We start from the raw sequence: 20,366 nt of genomic DNA, 5'->3' as shown, positions 1-20,366 counted from the left end.
CGGATATTTTGTGAGCTTTTCCTAAAGTCACAGGTTAATCCTTCTGAGGAAAAGGATCCATCAATCCTAGGAGTGTCGAGGAGTGCTAATCCCAACCTGTCTGGATTATCCAAACTACATTTGTAAGCCACCAAGCTTAAGAAAACACCCGCCTCGTGTCACCTGGGACATACGAAAATATTCCAGCTTGGGGTAGTTATGGTTCCATTCCCAGCTTCCCTTTCCTGCTGGCACCTCTTTAACAGCAGGGTTTGTTCTGCTCCATTGCCAGCTGGAAAGGGAACAGGTTCTCCCCCTGACAGGGCAACCACAACAAGGAGCTGTAGGTCTTGGCACGTGGCTGGGGTGATTAATTTCCTGAGGAACAGCTCCTCCATCCCACTGTGGGCAGAGCCTTGGTCGTGCTTAACCAGCACCTCTAAAGCTTTCCCTTTTTCTCCAGCTGGGAATGGGAGCGGAGCCCTTGTCTCTACGGGATCAGGAGATGGGGTGATAATTTTCCCGATGGATCCTGCTGTGGTTTGGCCGGGATTTGCCAGTCTCATTCCTGCATTTGGCCTATTCCCAGGGGCATGTCACTGTCCAGGACATGCTCTGAACATATTAAATTCCATGGATTTTTCTCCTTCTTTAACCATACCTGCAGTCTGTCAGCAAATGCACTTCCAGAGCCATTTCCCTGTAACGATGGAGGAGCTGGAGCTACGGATGGATCCAGCCAAACCCCATTTCCATCTGCCATGTGATGTCTAATCTGATCCTCCACCTCCGTTCCTGCCCTTCCTTTCCACGGAGTTCCACAGGTGCTTTGCTCGAGCTGCTTTTGGGAACGGTTCTATTTGCATCACCTATTTTGTGTTCAGCTGTAAAATTCTAATTTCAGCTGCACTCCCGTTCTCCTCGTTCAGGGCAGAACGGCCCCGTTCGCGTAAAGAGCCATATGGTGACAGTTTAAAGAGATTCAGTGCAAATCTGATATTGGCACAAGGACCAAAACCACCAAAAACTCTTTGGGAAAGGTGGATTGGGTGTCAGCAGTGGCAGAGCAGAGGCTGTGGTGATGCTGAGCCCCGTGGGTGGTGGTGGGCAGGGGGGTTGTTGCTCCAAAGGCTCCCAAAAGTCAAGATTTAAAATTAATTCACAAATAGACTTGACAAAACAAGTTTAATGTCAGGTAGTTCCTTTGGGTCGGTTGCTGACAACATAACTTCGTATTTTCCCCCAGAATTAACAGAATTTTTCATTCTCTGGTTTTGCTTTGACAAGTTCTCAGTATAAATCTTATCTATATAAATCTTACGTGCAACCTTTCCACAATATATTCAAAAAACCTCTCTGCTTTAAAGCAAGGGCTTAATTTAAGCCTGACATGTGATTTGCTAAACAAACTTATGACTAAGGCAACACCGAGTTTGTTCTGTAGGACCAAAATTTGCTCCAGAATGATTCATCAATGAGTAAGAGTGATGCTATCTGGAGTTTTGATCTAAGCATGGATTTGAATAATGACCTGGATTTTTTGGAAGAGCAGCCAACTAAGCAAGAAAGGGGTGGGGGGGGGTGGGGGAGAAAAAAATCTGTGAAGAATTCTGTGGTTGATATCACTACCTATTTTCAGCTGTGTGAGTCAGGGAGCCATCACATGGATTTGCACAGAAATATCAAAGCAAATCCCACTTCAAACCCACACCACTTCCCAATATATCCCCTCACTCATCGATCCCAACAGCCAGGGAATGTCTCTGTGGCTGAAATAAAAGCCAGAGGGAACTTTGTTAAAACAAAGCCTCTCCTGCTCTGTGCAGCTCCTGCCTCTGCTGATCTGCAGCCCAACCGAGAAGGAACAGGCAGGCAAAAAGTGCCTCTTGCTGAGCTCGATCAGCGGAGCCCTCGCTCTCTGAACAGACCCAGGGAGGCAAATTGTGTGGCAGAACTGCCCCAAAAATCATCCAGATGGGCAAAGATGGCACCTTGTGCAAATATTCCTTAATAACAATGACTGAGGGAGCTACAGCTGCCGTGCAGGGCCTGGAACCCAACGTATTCCTCCAATATTGGAAGCTTCTTGGGAAATAAATGTGAGATACCTCTGGATCCACGGCAGGAACTCATCTGGAGTGGTTCATATCATGAAACATGAAGCCAATTACGGGGCTGGAGAAGAAAATATAACTCAGTGTGTTACAGAATAATTCTCCTAAATCCCATCCCAGGAGAAGATGAAGCCTTGACAGATATTGCTTTTTTTCCCCCCCCCCCCAGAATATTCCGAAATGTTTTGCAAGTTGCTGCCAGATGTAAAAGGAAATGAAAAGAAGGATTTAGGCAGTATTTTAATGTGATATTCAGAATGGCAATGTTTACATGCCGGAAGATGAACAAACATATTGTTTTGTAATTTTATTTCTTTTATTGACCAATGCATTTGTAAGTCCTACCATCTTAGGACATCCCACTCTTCTCCTATAGGTTATAAAACCCTATAAATGAAGATTATTAGGACCTCCCCACTATAAAGAGGATTTAGCTGTGAATTAACAAGCAAATGAAGAGGAGAAGTGGAAAAGGACACCGAAAGGACACCGGGTTGTCTCCTGAGTTGACAATGTGGTGATCAGTCAGTGGCTGACCTCGATGATCTTGGAGGTCTTTTCCAACTCTAATAATTCTGGGATTCTCTGATTGTCCCTTAAGCTTTTGCTGGGATCCAGTCTAACCAGAGCTGGTGATCAGGGAACAATCAAACACCAGGAGAAATTGGTACTTCAGGGAAAGCAATGCAGGGAAACTCTGACTGTGAAAGTGGTGGATGACAGAAGGGCAGGGATGTGGCAGAGTCAACACCTCCAGCAGCAGAAACACCACCAAAAATCAGCCCATTAGCACCTCCCTGTTTTATGATTATGCATGGACTTGCACAAGATCACACAACAAGGCTGAGGAAACAATTCCTTCACAAAAGGCTGAGGAAACAATTCCAGTCCCTTGGGCTTTGGCTGAGAAATACCATTGCCAGTAATGTTTGGGGAAGATCTTGTGATCATGGAATCATGGAATGGTTTGGGAAGGATCTTAAAGATCATCCAGAGCCACCCCTGCCATGGGCAGGGACACCTTCCACTGTCCCAGGTTGCTCCAGCCTGGCCTTGGACACTTCCAGGGGTGCAGGGGCAGCCACAGCTTCTCTGGGTTACGGATCAGGACTCTGTAGTGTATAAAAAATGGAACAAAACCACAGCCAAAGCTTCCAAAGATTGGAAATGTGAGTGAGGAAATACCTGTGCCATGTTATTCCAGGGCAAACCACACCGTTCCATGCAGGCTGTTCAGGAAACAGCTGGAGCTGCTGTTTGGAAAATACATTCCCTCCCTGTACCGTGGGCAAATCCACACCTCAGTGAGGGGCACATTCCTGCCTGGAGCTGGCAGGTGTCTGCCACTGCACCAGGACTGGCAACAGGAATGGCACAAGTAAGTCAACCACCATTAATTTAATTTAATTAAGGCTTGGTTTTAAGCACAACCTCTCAGCCTTGGTGATGCACCAAGTGTGCAGGGTCACCTCCTGGCACAGGGCACCAGAGCTGTGGAGCAGCTGGGAAAGGAAAAGCAGTGAGACCAGAGGGAGAAATAAATTTCCCAATGCCTTTGGAAGCCTCTGTGGAACAGCAATCCAATTCCCATGGAACACTGGAGCCCTGACCCAGACGTGTGAGCAGGTAACTCTGGCAAGAGGCCTCAGCAGGGTGGGTGGGAGCAGGAATAAATTTAGCTGGGTTTTGCTTTGGAGATCAGACTGTGCTCATAACACTCTGCTTTGGAGGATGCTCCAGAAAGGATTCCAAACACCCCCGTGTTTCTGAGTTCCCTGAAACACTGAACAGAAGCAATTGTCTGAGGGAAGAGTTCTCTCAGATTTCAAACAAAAAAAAAAGATAATGTGCAGCTTGAGTTAAAAGCAGCTATTCTGAGACAAGACAACTTGAGTTTCATGGTTATTTACCTGATGCAGCGGGTCCTGATGACTTTCTGCAGCAGAGGGTTTAAAAGAAACCTCGCTTTATAACTTTTATTTTCCCAAGAAATGCAAACTTTGAGCTGTTCTGCTTAATTCTTTATTTCCAGAAACGAGCAGGAGAGAACATGAACTCCCGACCAGGAGTTGTGCCTCACCTGGGCTTGGGTTTTATTGGAGAATGAAGTTGAAATAAATTTCTTTGAGTGTTAGGATTGAGAAGTTGGGAGGCCCCTAACTCATGGATATTTTCAAGGAGAAATCTCATTCCTTCTTTTAAGGATCATTAAAAAAGCCCCCAAACAACACCATGGGCCTGACAGTAAAGGCCACACAATCAGTGACAGCTCTGGAACACACGTCATCAATCCTGTTTGGGGAACATCCTGAGTATCATCCATGCAGATTAGCTGCATGGTGCCCCAACAGCTGGATGCAGGGGTGAGACACAGGGATAAATCTGCCTTCCCTATAAATGGGAACAGGAGGGGAAGAAGGATGGAAGCACAACCCCCACCTTTCCTTGGGCCCCTTTCCCAGGGTGGGAATGGTCCCTCCTTGGCCCGCCCAGCTCCTGCTGGGAAGTGTCCTGGCTCTGACCAGCTTGTGGGACATTTGCTCTTCTGAGAACACTTGACACCTGTGAGATGTTCATCTCCTGAAAGTTTCCAGATCAAAATCAGGAAGCCATTTACACTTTCACTGGGTAAATAACTGCACTGGCTTTGCTGCAGGTCCAGCGATCCTCAGGATACACTTCATCCCCCCTTGATCCATTATTTTATTGGATACTTAAGTCCCCCTTATCAGGCAGTTAATAAGAGGATCGTTGTCGATAATTAATGGCAACATCTTCCTCTGGAAACTAATTAATGGGAATGCAGCATCCACGCCCTTTGGAATGTGGCTCTGTTGAAACATCTTGCTAATGAAGCCTTGGACACTTCCAAGGATCCAGGGGCAGCCACAGCTTCCCTGCCCAATCTGTGCCAGGGCCTGCCCACCCTCCCAGCCAGCAACTCCTTCCCAATATCCCATCTGATCTCACCACCTTTCGGTTCCAGGATCCCACGGAGGCCGAGCGTGCAGGCACAGCAGGGGGAGCTCAGTTCGGGGGACAGGCGCGATAACGTCTTGTCGCGCACGCTCCGTAATTAATTTCAATTTACTTAATTAACAATTCAGTCTTTGGGGAAGGAAGATGAAAAAGTTCCTTCACAAACTGACAATGGGTGATTGTTCCCGGCTTCTTATCCTGGAGGCACCGGGGATAATGAGAGCTGGGGAAACACTTGGGTAGATTGATTACACGGAGGGGATGGGAGTCCTCCGGCACAGGCTCCTGGAACGGGCACCTCCTCCCTCCTCCCATCTTCCCGAGGAATTCAACTTGGGGTCAATACACGGAAAAGTAAAATTTCTCCTCAAAATCCCATTTTCATTCGAAGGCTCAGGGCTTGGGAAGCCGGGAACGGATTTAACCTCTGCCAGAAATAACCATCCCTCCGCCAAACACTCCATCGACAGACAGCAGAAGCTGGGGAAATGATGTTAATAAGATCTGAAGGTGGAGATTCCCAATCCTTTTCCCCGGCACACATAAAAATAAACTGATATCAAAGAAACCCGGCAGATGCAGCGTCACACGGAGCCGCTTAATGGCAGCGCTCAGCCTTTCAGGAGGAGATTTGCATCCACAGTCGCTCCCAAAACTTGACATTTGCACGGAATGACTCGGATTCTGCTGCTGGCCGGGCTCTGCTGCCTGCCCTACATCCCTCAGGGGTGTTAGCTGTGCTCTCAGCAAAGCCCAGCACTTCTACCAGGTGCAGGTATTTCGTTGTTACTCCTCCAAACTCCGCTCTGTGTTTTGCTAAACCCAGCTTAGAACTGCCCCCACCAGGGCTCTTTGCCTGTCACAGATTTAATCTGCACCATTAGAGGGCTTCAGCCTAATTCCCCCCCAGCTATTCCAAGTATTTTAACAAGGATCACATGTTGGACCTGTGTTTCCATGCCTGTCCCACCTCAGGACAAACTCACTCCACCTCGCTCCCCGTAGGGATGCAAATGAGGGGCTGGCAGGACATTCCTGTCCTGCAGATAAAAGGTGTTGGGAGCCACATCTGGATCCAGCACCTGTACAGAAACCGGTCCCAGTGGGTGCTAAGGAAGGACTTCATAAGCAGCTTTATAAAAGTTATTGTCCTAGTTTATATTAAAGTTGCAAATACTAAACCTGTACTTTCATAAATCTCCTAAGTTTCCCCTCATTTTTAAAAAGTATTAAAAAAAATTACTGTATTTACTTGATTTCTAACACTTTACTCTATTATTTTCCTCATTCTGTCAAAACCAGGTTGTTCATGACAAAGGTTTAGGCAGTACCAGGTTTTTCCTGGCATTTACTGGGACACCTTGGGAAGCAGGAGGTGCCTGTGGGCTCTGCTCCCTCTCCCACTTCCCTGCCTTTTTTGCCTCCCCACCCTCCCAGCCAGGAATCCCTTCCCAATATCCCATCTGTGATCTCCTATTCGCTATTTTGGTTGATGAAACTGTTAAGATGGGTAAGACCAAGTGTGGGAACTCCAGATTCCCCTTTTGGACACAACCAAACAAATGAAAGACAGGATGGGACAGGGCAGGATTGGATGGGACAGGATAGGATAGGATTGGATAAGAAAAAAGTTTCCCCTCGCTTTTTAAGGGGTGAATCTTCCCTTTTCCCTCAGAAGCAGAGAGTTCAATCCCACAACTGAGAAAGATAATGACAAACCCCAATAAATTGTTGTGTTATTTTTATGACTTTTTCTGTCCCTGGAGAAAAAACAGCGAGAGGAGCAAGAAATGATTTTCCTGGAACTGCAAACGAGCCGTGTTTCTATCTGGAACTGGGAATTGCTTCTCTTTCAAAGAGGCCTGAAATGATTGTGATTTGATGAGATGGGAACTTGTGAGGTAGGATTAAGAACATGTCTATCCCATAAACTTGTTTTCTGTCTGAAAAGTTGGGTTTTCACAGCCCAGACTCTGCAACCCCCCCGTCCTCGTGCTGTGGGAACGTGCAGAGCAGAAACCAGCTGAGTAGGAACTGTGTGCATTTTTGAACCCAAAGCATTTATTCCTCCAGATTTATTCCATTTCTTCTTCCATTTAGGGAATTACTGGTGCCCAAAGGACTTACCTGCAGCACGGGCCTGGATGTGGATGTGGCTGGAAAAGCCTTTGCTCCCCATCCCACTCTGTACCTGGTTCAGCTCCGTTCCCAGCCAGGCCCAACTCACGGCTCAGCCCTCGATCATTCCCTCACCGGGATCCATTCCTGCCTGGAATTCTGAAACACCAGTGCCAGTGCTTCTCCTGGACTTGTGTCAGCCTGTGCCAATCCTGGGATTTGGACACAGGAATATGTGAGGGTGCTCTTGCTCTTCCTTCTCCACCCCACTTCATCCCCTGTAAGTACCTCAAACCCTTCCCATTTCCCAGACCTTTTCCAAAATAGGCATTTCCAGAAAGAACTATTCTAAATATATATATATAAAAATATATATATATATATTCCCTGTTCTAAATCCTAACCCCTCATCTTCTGCTGGGATGACAATTACAAACACTTCTCCTGACAGATGGAATCTTTCGCAGGGGATATTTCAAATCCAATCTTCCATTTTAAATTTCGGGTTTATTTTTTTTTAAAGCAAAAACAAAAATTGCTTTTAAAGTGTTGTTGGCAGCCAAGGGATCAACTGTAAAACCTGGCACAGAGAAATGAGCCCTGGGGAAATGACTTCCCACTGCTTTCTGGGCTTCCAAATGCAAAGCAAATGTAAGGGATCGCCAGTCCAGGTGAAACCAGAGATGGCTGGTGGGAATTTCTGGGGAGCACAAGGATAACCAGAGGCACCAGGAGTGGGGCAGAAATGCTTGGTGGGCTGGCCTGGGAGGTGCGTGGAAACCCCTCAGCTGGTCAGCTGAGAAATTTAGTTTTGGTAGGACTTTTTTAAAGCCTCCGAGTGTTTTTGCAGCATCGATTTGCCCCCGGAGCGAACTGAGGGGGAATTCCTCGCAGGGAATAAATATGGAAGCAAACCACCCTGCTGGTGTGTTTGGGGATTTTGGGGTTTGGATGTTGAGTTTGGCGTGGTGGGAGGAGCAGAGCGAGGGGTGGGATGGGGGTGGATCTGTTCCTGGGATGTCGAGCGAGCGGGACCTTCCGCAGCCACCTCCACTTACCCGTCGGACGCCGCCGCCGCCGCCAGGAGCGCCCTGGAAATGCCCAGCTCTGGGATGCTCAGCGTTGGCTGGGGGTTCTCCTGGCCCCTAAATGGCCCTCAGCACTGCTGGTTGCTATTTCAGCTGACAGAGGGGCCCTGTTTAAGGCCGGGCATCCCACGGAGCCACCGGAACACGGAGCCCCTGCCCCGAAGAGAACAGCACAGGAACTGTTTTTTCTGGTGATTTAATCATAATATTGACAACTTTATCAAAAAATTACAAAACTGATATTAAAAAAATCCTCTAATTCTTAGTAAGACTAGAATGGGTTCGTTTGTTTGTTGTTTTTTTTTTCTTTCTTTCTTTTTTTTTTTCTTTTTTTTTTAAAAATAGAAAAGCACTTTTATGCTACGGCTCTTCTGGAATTCTCACATTACAACCCTACATAGCAAAATACAAACTGTAGCTAAGAAAGGTACCAGTCCTAAGGTAATTCAGTCCACCACGAGCCCTCTAACATCTCTAGACCATCAAACTCAGGGACTCCAAAGGGATATCACATCACTTAGAAACCTCCTGCAAAGCTGATCGAGGAAAGACCTTTGAGTTTTAAGTTCCTTTTAACCCCTAAAACCTTTGACTGTGAGGAAAACAGACCCGGGACATCAGAGGTGGGGTGGGTTTGTTTTTTTTTTTTTTTTTTCCTGTTTTTTGCCTTTTTTTTTTGTTTTTTAATTTTCCAACGATGTGGATTTTATCTTTGCAGCTGACACCAGCCAAAGGTTTCCTGTCAGAACGTGAAGAAAACCCACTGGACTAAGTGACAAGGTTTTCGCTGTTGTTCCGTTTATGGTGTTCACAAAACGCACCATAACAGAAAGAGGAATCATTTCCTTTAATTGGAACGTCACCTGAATGACTCAACCACATTGTCACCCACTCAGCAAAAAGAAAGCATAATAAATAAATAAATAAATAGACAAGAATACGTAACACTTTTACATCCTCGAGGAATCACGTCGTTCCCTACAAATCTACCGAGGTCCTGACCGACGCCGTGGGCTCCTCAGCCACTTCACTCTGGGGTGACTGTGCCATATTAATGACAGATAAAGTGGTGTTCCACTTGCCACAATGGAGTATTTTTTCTTTTTTTTTTTCCTTTTTTTTTTTCCCCCCTCCACCTTTTAAATATAGGAATTCTCTCTTAAATTAGAAAGTAGGCAAAAAGTATTTTTTTTTTAAATTTTCCTTTTTTTTTTTTTTTTAAGTCTTCTATTAGAAAAAATAGAGATATTTCTTAAACAAAAAAATAATAAGGTAGAAAGAGAAGGGTTGGGCCTCCATCAAAAAAGTAGATTATGCTTTAATGCAAAGAGAAAGAAATGGCTCTATGGGCAAAATTCAAGTACGAGTGACCAGTTTGTTTAATCGGAAAGCCGGTGCAACATTTGTTTGAAAATGTTCCAACAACTGCACGACCTGCAACGCTCACAACATTCACAGGAACTGCTGACACGGAACCAGCAACACTCGGCAAGAGAGGAGGAAAAAAGCGGTGTGGGCTGAGAGCAAACGACTCCTACCCCGGCACTGCCCTCAGGGACACGGGGAGCGGGGCACGGAAACCCCGACCGGGAGCTGCGGACCGGGAGGGAAACACCGGGAAGCACACACCGAAACACTGCCAGGAGCTCTGGGATGGATGGATGGGTGGATGGATGGATGGATGGATGGGTGGATGGATGGATGGATGGGTGGATGGGTGGATGGATGGGTGGATGGATGGGTGGATGGGTGGATGGATGGGTGGATGGATGGGTGGATGGATGGATGGGATGGGATGGGTGGATGGATGGGTGGATGGATGGGTGGATGGATGGGTGGATGGATGGGTGGATGCATGGATGGATGGGTGGATGGGTGGATGGATGGGTGGATGGATGGATGGATGGGATGGGTGGATGGATGGGTGGATGGATGGATGGGTGGATGGATGGATGGGTGGATGGATGGATGGATGGATGGGATGGGATGGCAGGCAGCAGGGGCTCAGCCAGCCACGGACACGCCCAAGGGACACTGGCAACCGGAGCGACGCGGGACGGAAAAACGGGAAAACTGCACCCCAAAAGGGCGGGAATGGGAACCCAACGGAGCAGGGCCGAGCCCAGAGGAGCCCAGAGGTAGGTGCTGCGTGCCCGGGAAAGCGGGAGCCCAGCCCGGGGAATCCTCATCTCGGGGGCATTCCTGCGACACTCCCTGTGGGACCTGGGGCAGGAGCAAGGAAGTGGGATCCTGGAGCCCTGGAGACCCCAGGGGGCCGATCAGTCCTCACTGAGAGCGACACTGGGAATCCGGGGGACAGGAATCTGAGGTAAGTGGTGATCCCGGATGGAGGACTCCACCCCGGGACTGGGAATGGGGAGCTGAACTATCCCAGGGAGCCCCCTCACCACCCCCACCATCCGTGGGGAAAAAGAAAAATGAAAGCCGATGGAAAGAATGTTGTGCTACACTCCCGTTGGTTGAGTTTATAATGGCTCATAGCTTTAGACTTTTAAATCTGTAGTGTATTAATTTCTTCTTCTTTTCTACATATGTTTCACATTTCTCACTTAATATAACATAAATAATTTGGTTAATAGACTTAACCTGCGCATTTCAGCCACATTAATATATATAAGAATCTGTTAATGGTATAAATAATTCTTTTTAAATAAAATAAATCTGATATGTTACATAATACTGATAAAAATCACCGCTGCTAATAAGTTTTGTTAAGCCACCCTTAACTTCTCTTGGTGCTGTAATTCTGAGGGAGGGATGCCGGGATTGCCTTTTCCAGAGCACTGCCCTTCCCTGCTGCTGCCAAACCAACTGCACTCAGCACTGCTCCCTCCTCCAAGCAGGGCCTCTGCCCCCCTGCAGGGTTAATGAAGTTAGAGACTTTCAGCTAATTAACGATCTAGGGGGTCAATGTTCCCGGGGGTATCGACCGCTTGGTTCCTCAGGCGGCTCTGAGACCTCACCTATGGAAATGCTTGACTAAAACAGCCTCCTACTGCTCCTTCCTCCTCCTCAGCCAAACCTACAGCATCCTACTGGAAAAGCTACGGAAACCAAACGCAACCGATGGCTGCAGCCTCGGGATTCTCCATCAGAGCTGTGATCCCACATCCCAGGAGGAATCTGCGCTCTCCTGCAGGGACCTGCGTGGAGCACAGCACTTCCAGGCACGGTTCACTCCAAACAGACAGGATCCATGAACACTCAGTGGCGTGAAGGGGATGTCAGAATTAAGGTATTACATAATCATGCCTTCTCTCTGCTGTTAAATACAAAAACAGCATCTTTTACATTATCATATAAAAGCATTTAGGCTGTATTTTTATTTATCACTTTACACTGGTAGTCTCTTGTATGTGTACTCAATAGAAACCAAAGAATTTTGTACACTATTTTTTGTACAATAAAAGATAAAGTGTGCATTAGGTACGCTTGTACATGACAATATTGTACAATATTTACAGTTCAGATATCACCAGGAAATTCTGTATTATCTATATACACAAGGAAAATTTCTCAGAAACATTTGGACTATTTCTTATAATCACAATTTTTAGTATCATAGAAAAAAAAAAATTTTTTTTCTTTCAGTAATCATCTGACATTGTTACTGCAACCATTCCAGATTTCTGATTGGCTCCTCCAGCAACTTCTATCCCTCCTGATCATCCCAAATCTTGTCCCACTGCCCGGCGTGTGCCCCGCTGGCATCGAGCTGTCCCCACATAAATAGCGATGCACCAGCCTAGAGCAATACCTACAGATGGACTCAGTGTTCACTTCCACAAGCACTGGACCAGTAACAAAGACATTCAATGTTATCTGGAGATCTTCCTCCTCTTGAGTTTTGGAGGCTTCACTTGTCTGTCTCCCTGCGGGATTTGGTGGACCTGAAAACAAGGATATTCACAGGTTAGCAAAGCACAGTGGGCAGAGGGTGAATGAGCTATGGGGTTCACTGGGGAGCAAACAGGGATTAGTATTTCCCAGCTGCACAGGAGGCTCAGCTAAAGAACTTCAGGAACTCTGAGGAACTGGGAGGAAAAGGTGAGTGGGAAACCACAACACCAGGACCTGATGGCCAGACTGCAGTTCTGTCAGACTGTCAGTGGCAGACCTGGAGACCCTGCCAGGACAAGGGCCACGAGGGGGGAAGCAGGTGAGGAAATGCTGATGCCAGGGAGAACCAGGGCAGTCCAGCCCAGGGTGTTGTGTTATTAGGGAATCATCAGCAAACTCCTCATCCCATGTTTAAAAGGAAACACTCAGCTCTGAGCCAACAGCTGGACTGATCCGGAAGCAAAACAAGTGGGAGAGGAGGAGGAGGAGGAGGAGGAGGAGGAAGGCTCCTGGTGTGGAATTCCACCACCACCATCTGTTGGCAGCAGCTGCAGCTTCCCAAGAGCAGGATCTGATCCTGCAGCAGCTCCTGGGCCCTTCCCAGCTCCTCCAGCCCCCCGACATTCCCTGCCTCTGCTCTGGCTCTGCCAGCAGGAATCCCTCCTGCAGCTGAGGATCCCACATGTTTTCCATTTCCAACTGACTGATGCCTGAGCTGTAGTAGCTGAAAAAAAAAAATGCAAGTCACTAAAAAGAGAAGTGCTGATTCCTGGGAGTGTTTCTAGGAAGGATAATCTGTATGGAAATGAACGCTGAGCACGAGTGCCGGGCCCGGGTAATTAAAATATAAATCAAGAGGCTGCCCTGACACTCAGGTGCCACCAGCTCAGCAAATCCACCTCCAGCAGTGACAGTGCCCAGCAGCTTTCAGTGTTCCCGGATTTACACATAGAAAAGGTGTCAGCAGGAGGGTCCAGCCTGACCCCATATCCCTGATTTAATTGTCCCAGACCCTGCTTTCCTGCTCCTTCCAAAGACAGGAAGGAAAATCAAATCAAAGCTCAAATCCCAGTCTCTAAAATTCAGAACTTTAAGCAAAACATTTGATTTGGTTCTTAATTTCAGCAGCCACTAAAAGCTAAAAACTTATTTAACATTCCTTGTTGGCTCTGAAATCAGCTCTGCTCTGCAGGCATTATTATATCTATAAAGGATATCTGTTATATATAAAGATATACAAAGAAAATAAATCTATATTCTTATATATGCACATATAATCTATATATAATATATAGATTATATATACATATTAAGAAAAAAGAATATTCTTATATATGCATATATATAATTTCCTTTTTTATCCTCCAGAAGCTCCCCTGAGGTGTCACCCTCACTTCCAAACACACACTGTACACACATCTTCAGTCCTGAGCACTGAATATCAGCAAAAAGACCTTTTACTCCCTGTGTTCAAACATGTTTCAATTGATTACTTGCATAATTAATCACTAATTATAAGATCTGGGAGGTTGCATGTGCTGTGGTAGATTTTTTTTTTTTTTTAAATTTTTAAGTGGGCTCCAATAAAATTGCAATTAAATATGAAGATGAGGACATTGTATAAACTAAAATATATATCAGAAAGATTCTGGGCTGAGATAAGAACAGTGAATTAGGGCAGAAAACCCACTGTTGGATGTGATATTAGAAATACTCGTTTTTAAAACTTACCTTTCAGGGCAATATCTTTGATTTCCCGTGAGGAAAGCTTTATTCCAAGGGTTTTACATGCAAGGAATGATCCTTTCAAAGGTGGTTGCTACTCAAAGTGAGAAACAAATGAGCCTGACTTGGAGTCCTTAGTCAGAGAAACCCCCTGGAATAGGAGTGGGACTGGAACTGACCCCACAATTATCAGGCTCAGGGTGGAAACCTCTCGGCAAAAAGTCTGACATTTGCAAAACTGTCCTTTAATGCAGGAGAAATATTGAAAATCCCCCATTATTGAAGGAAAGGGCAACAAAATGTGGTAGGAACCAGCCCAGCCAACCCTCCCTCCGGGACAGGAGCAGGGACACAGGGAGAGGAGAGGATTGCAGAGCAAAAGGAACTTACATTCCCAGACATTTTGTCTAGTTCACTCATGGCCTCGTGTATAGCAGCTTCTAAATGGTTATTTAGCTTTCCACTCCTAGGAGGGGAAAAAGAAAGTGTCAGTAATTGTGAATAACACACAAAAAAACCCTTAAAAATGAAGGATAAACTCCCTGGGAATGCTGGAACTGCAGAGCCTCCCAGGGCACAGGGAGGAAGATCAGACCTCTGGATGATATTATGGGAAGTGAAGCTCGTGCTGGAATTGCTGAAGAGAAGTTAAACATCCTTCTCACTTTAAATAGGGATGATCTTGGAGGAAACAACCACCAGAACTGTCTTTTTTGGCATAAAAAAATCACTTCTCTTAAGTATAAAAGTGACATCTAAATAAAAGCGAAGCTCACACCTTAAAAGGAGGGGAAGAGGGAGAAGGATTTAATCCCTTTCAGCCCACTGAGAACTGACCTGGAATTCTCACATGGATTTAAGGAACACATTTTCCCTGCCACAGCAAATAAGCAGCAGCATCACAGAACAAACCCAATCCCAATTTCTGCTTCATCATCCTTTTAGAAATGTCCAGAGGGTTTTTTTTTCCCCAAGAACTCAAAAATTTCCTGTTTTTCTCTATCCTGATGGTTCATATCCCAGTATTTTGCTGTCCCACGTTGTTTCTATCCTTGTGTTTTCACTAAAAGCTAAAAAGGAGGATAAACCCCCCCAGCTACCCCAGGCCTGACCCAGAGCTCTGCACAGCCAGGCCCCACAAATCCATAAACCCATAAATCCATAATCCCAGCAATGGGAAATAGTGGGAATTTCTCCAAATAAACCCCTATAAAACACCTGAATCAAAAGGGAATTTCTCTGAACACAACTCTGCCAGAGGGGGAGGGAGGAGGGAAGGGCAGAGCTGGTTAAAAAGCGTTATTTGGTCACCGTAGCTCTCTTTTTTTGGATAAAAACAAGAAAATTAAGAGTTCCCCCCCCAAAGCTCCCACAAGCAGGATGACATTCCACAGGGGCTCCTGGAACTGTGAGGAGAGGCACCAAAAACCCAGATATCCCAGATCTTGGGGTGAGCCTGTGGCTCTCAGAACCAGCACGAGGAATCAGAGAATTAACCAAAAATTCGCCATGATGGTGTTTTCCCGGGAAAGGAGGAGGATTTACTCACTTCCTGTTCCTTTTCCTGGCTCGGCTGAAGGCCTCCAGCCCCTCTGTTAGTGTCTTCAGCTTCTCTGGCTCCACCTGAGTGAAGGGATGAACACCAAAGCTCGTTACCCAGGCCTGGGAGCATCGACCACCACCTTCACTGCAGCGCCACGACCTGGGATTCAGCCCCAAAAAACAGGGAGGGGCAGCAGCTCTGCCACCCCCTCACTCTTATATTTATAAATATTAGGGTTTCAAACCACCAGGTAAAACTGGGGAGACCAAGCTGAGGGGAATCATCAACACCCCAAGTGTTGATCAACGCCCAAGTGTTTCCATCCCCTCCGATTTCTGGGTGGAAAATTTAAGGGCAAATCCATTCCTATTCCAGAGGAGCAGCTCTATTTGTGCCTTAAGGAATCCACAGCTCCTCGCTAAAGCTTCGTTTGTTTGTCCTAAAATCTGTTCTTTTAATTGTTTTTTTGGTTTAAGAACATTCTTTAGCAAGCTGCTGAGTCAGGGATGGATTTGGGCAAGGGCCAAACAGAACTGGACATTGAAACTGGGGATGTTTTAAGCAGTGGGTACCAGTTCAGCCCAGTGCAAGCAACACCAGCAAGAGGATAATTAATGAGATCATCTCTGCGATTGTAACATTTGCATTCTCAAAACCTGAGTCCACTTAACTATTTTCACCTGGCTCAAGCAATTCCTGCTTGTGGAAGCCACCAAATCAGGATTTATGACACACCAACCTAAGGAAAAGCAGTGGCTGAACTCTTTTTCTCTCTTTGCTGCACCTTGATTGGTATTTTTTTAACTCAGCAAGAACCCGGCCCAGCATTTGCTTTGTTAAAAGTACAGCTTTTGTGTTCTGACACAGGGAAAATTAACTCTACGAATACGAATTTATGAAGTTTGCACAACCCAAAAATGAGATTGAAACGCAAATTCCCCCCCAACTCAGCCTTTTCAATTCCTAAATAATTTATGTTCCCCACAGAACTGATGTTTGGATGTGACAAGGGGGAAGTCAATGAGTGAGCGTTGTCAAAACCTCTAAAAATACAAGTTTAGACCCAATTCCCCAAGTCTTGACTCAGGCCCGTGCTAATGAAATTGGGGAATAATTCCAGGAGCCACTAAAGGAGGAATCTGCACGTGGGGAGGAGAGAACTCGATTTGCAGGAATTCAACTCAATTATGTCACAAATTGGAGCGTTTTCCCCCTTAAAACTGTGCTCACTTCTGATGCAAATACTTCCAGTAATTCCTCTCCTCGCTGGATTTTGGAAGGACAGGGAAGGAGCAGAATCTATTGGGGCAGCTTTCCCAAGGAAGGGAATTATCCCTTTCCATGTGTGTCTAAGGAACAACCTTCCAGGGGCTGCAAACACCTGCCACGAGACAGATCAGAAGGTTCAGGGGGAAATAAGAACAAAAATAATTAATATCATGTTTGGGTAACAAAGGACTTGTGTTCAGCAACAAAAAAGGACTCAGTGTCTTCATTCTTGGCATTTTGTGATGGTTACACATTAAAAACCACTCTTTTTTTTTTTTTTTAAAAGAAGTATCAAATTACTACAACACAGGGCATCCAAAGCAAGTCTGCCAGATTAATAATTAATAATTATTAATATCAATAATAACAACCATTAATAGGAGAATCAGGAGCAACAATAATCCACTGCAACACTAACCCATACACACAGATGGGGTTTCAGCACGGGGGTAAGTCACACCTGTAAGACTAGAAAAGACCATTTGGTTTCACAGGTCATTTCTTTTTGGCTTTCCAGGTTATTTCTCTTGGTCTGGTGTGTTCTTTCCCCCCCTTTATCCCACCTTTCACCCCCAACTCCTGCCCTTTGGAGTGGCCGCTCACTCTGTGCTTCTTGATGGAGACAATCAGACACACTTTTTTTATTATTATTTTTAAAATTTCAACTAATTAAATTAAAGGTCTTCTGATGCCACAGGTGATCCATGACTTCCTGATGAGGGACTTCAAGTGGTACCTTGTTATGAGCATTCCCAGGCTTTGCTTCCCTGTTTTTTGTGCTCCAGCACCCCGTGAAATGGGTGCCACTGAGTTTCTCCCACCCAATATCCATGGGATGCACAGAAATCCCCCCCAGCAATAAAGGAGGCAGCTCTGCACAGAGCAACAACACATTCCAGCGCCCCCAAACCGGGGAGGAAACTCGAGATCGCCAAGGAACGGAAATCAAAACAAATCCACCTCTTCACAGAAGTTCTAAACCCAAAACTCTTCAGTTGAACCAAGCACAATGATACCAGTCAGAGATGTGGATACACAGGTCTGGGAGTTCATACATACATCTGATTTTTCCAGTTTTGTTTAAGCTTTACTAATTTGGGGTCTTCTCCTGTGCCTACACTTCACAAACTGTCTGGATATTTGGGGAAGTGGCCATCCCAAGGACTGAGCTCTGCAGCACTGTCCTGGTTTGGGCTGGGACGGAGTTACACCAGGACAAGCTCTGGAATGCTGTCACCTGCAAAGAGAGACTGAAGCTCTCCTGAATGAGTTATTTTATAAGAACTGCAAAGATGAAATGTTACCCAAGTAGTGGAGACCAGACTTGGAAATATTTACTGTAATAAGGCAACCAATAACTCCTTGATAAGTGCATTTTCTGGCTATTCCCCAACAAGCACACGATCTGTCGACACAATAAAAAAGGATTTCAGTAGGAAAGAGCAAATTTCCTCCCTGCTGAGAGATGATCCAAACCTCCTTTTATGCTGGAGACGCTGAAAACGTGTGTGCCTTTCCTCTGTGCCAACCAGCAAGATCTCCCTTATCACACACTCCTCCTGCTGATTAGATCACTTCTCCTTTTTCTGCACTTCCAACACTTTTAGGTATTTTCACCCCAGGTTTTGACACAGCCACAAATTGGACTGAACATACAACGGAAGTGAGAGCCTTTTCTCGGTAACACCACTTTTCTGTGCACAACTGATTTAGTAAAGCCCGAATCTAACCTGTCTGAAGGCAGCTGGCAGCAGTTTCCTAGGGGAAATCACAGGGAAATTCGGTCCTATGAGCTACAGGTAAGGAAAAAACCCAAACTGTGCTGCTAAACCAAGAGCCCAAGACTAAAATGCCGACGCTCTGGTGGGCACGTGCAGAGAGAGTGAGAGAGAGAGAGATGTGCAGAGATATGTAAATATACCTTCCCCTCCTCAGCGTTCTGCTGACATGAATTGTGAACTTCTTCCTCCCTCACCAGTTTGCCAGGCCATGAAGTGAGTCCTTTGATCTGGCCCCAGACCAAGTCGCCCACGTTGAACGTCCTTGGCCTGTAGTGGAGGAGCTCGTGGGAGGAAGGCGAGTCGGGGTTCCTCAGGTCCTCCTCGCTGCTGATGCTTTTAGCATCCGAGGGGCTGGGCACGCACCCGTTAATGCTTTTGGCATTAAAATCTCCATTGTAATGGATGTAGTCTTTCACCAGGGAGCTCTCCAAGCTATTGGAGGAGCTGGGAGATTGCTCTTCCAGACCCAGGTCGTGTTTGGAAGCGCTCAGCAGGTCCCCGAAGGCCCTGCCCTGCTGCGGCCTGTTCCCGTTGATGTGTGCACAGCGTTCCACAGTGTTCTCCAGTCTGTCCTTGAAGCTCAGCAGAGTTCTTTTGTAATTGTTATACCTGAAGTTCTCCTCCAGCGCCTTGTCGCCCTGGCAGTTCCTCTGCGGCGCCAGGGGCTGGTGCTGCTCGGCGGGCAGCAGGGGCAGGGCCGAGGCGTTGTTGGGCCTCTCGTGGCAGGGGCTGCCGTGGAGGTGGGAGTGCTCCAGGAACTCCTCGCACTTCCACCTGCTTATCTCGCCCACCGGGCTCTGCTCCCCTTCCCACTGTTTTTTGGGGGTGTTACAGCTGGCTGCCTTGTAGTACTCGTAGGCCTCGCCCTCGGCGGGGTTCTTGCCGTGCTCGGCGTTCTTGGGGCCGCGCGCGGCGCGGGCGCTCCGGGCCCTGCCCTCGTGCTCGGGCACGGCCATGCCGCGGCCGTGGATGACGGCGCTGACGGCGCTGGAGAGGTTCAGGGGGTCCCCGATGGAGGCTGTGAAGGCACTCATGGCACTCAGGGCTGGGATAGGGCTCATCTGGGTGGTGCTGCTCACGGCCGTGGTGATCACCACCTGCATCCCCTTGCTGGCCGCGTCCACCACCGCCTTGTAGATGGCGTCCACCGAGGGGTCCCCCGGGCCGCCCACGGGCACGGTGTCCTTGGGCTGCTGCCCCAGGGGGGGCTCTGCCCGGGGCTGCAGCTCACAGGAGGGCTCCGGGAAGGGAGGGAGCATCGCGCCGGAGCTCTCGGGAACCGGCGCCATTCCCATCTGCGGGATCATCCTCTTGTTCAGGACCGCGGCGTCCTCCTGCATCCTCACCTGGGGAAGGAGAGCACAAGGGGGGAGGTGATCGTCTGGATTAACCTTTCACGGAATCACAGAGGGGCTGGGCTTGGGAGGGGCCTCTGGGGATCACCCAGACCAATCCCTCTGCCAAGGCAGGGCCAGCTGCAGCAGGGGACACAGGGACTCGTCCGGGTGGGGCTGGAATGTCTCCAGAGAGGGAGACTCCACAACTACTTCAACAGACAAACTCGGTCTCATTTTAATTAAACCCCGGGGTGGTGCCCAGGGTGACTGTTCCTCACAGGACACCATTTTATTTTGATTAAATATCACTTATGAAGTTAAATGCAGAACAAGGCAGAGAGAAAACAAAACAACCCTAATTTAGAGGAAATCAGACCCACTGCTCTCCCACTTTGCCTTGTGGAGCAAACCGGACACCTTGACGTGACACAGCCCCCCATGCACTGCTGAGTAACAAAACACTGCAAAGAACAACAGGAAAATATTCCAAGGGCCCCTTTAACTGCTTACCATGACCATTATTTCTGTAACTGGGAATCTGGTACAAAAAAATACCCAGCTAAAGCTACCCA

General features: G+C 47.1%; 1 protein-coding gene across 2 annotated transcripts in view; it reads right to left on the bottom strand.

The window, feature by feature from the left end:
• Positions 1–7,696: 7,696 nt before the first annotated feature.
• Positions 7,697–20,366, bottom strand: part of MBD5 (methyl-CpG binding domain protein 5) — a 91,828-nt gene continuing 79,158 nt past the window's right edge. For both annotated transcript variants that reach the window (XM_050339648.1, XM_050339647.1), the window contains exons 12-15: positions 18,598–19,803; positions 15,414–15,487; positions 14,255–14,330; positions 7,697–12,189 (exon numbers count right to left, since the gene is read on the bottom strand). In XM_050339648.1, coding sequence (XP_050195605.1) covers positions 12,118–12,189; positions 14,255–14,330; positions 15,414–15,487; positions 18,598–19,803 — 1,428 coding nt within the window. In that variant the 3' untranslated portion in view covers positions 7,697–12,117. The remainder of the gene's footprint in view (positions 12,190–14,254; positions 14,331–15,413; positions 15,488–18,597; positions 19,804–20,366) is intronic.

Source organism: Myiozetetes cayanensis, unplaced genomic scaffold, assembly GCF_022539395.1.
Source record: "Myiozetetes cayanensis isolate MyiCay16 unplaced genomic scaffold, myiCay2020 scf9, whole genome shotgun sequence".
NCBI lineage: Eukaryota > Metazoa > Chordata > Aves > Passeriformes > Tyrannidae > Myiozetetes > Myiozetetes cayanensis.
The sequence above is the reverse complement of the archived record's forward strand: the minus strand, read 5'-3'. Positions and strand labels throughout refer to the sequence as shown.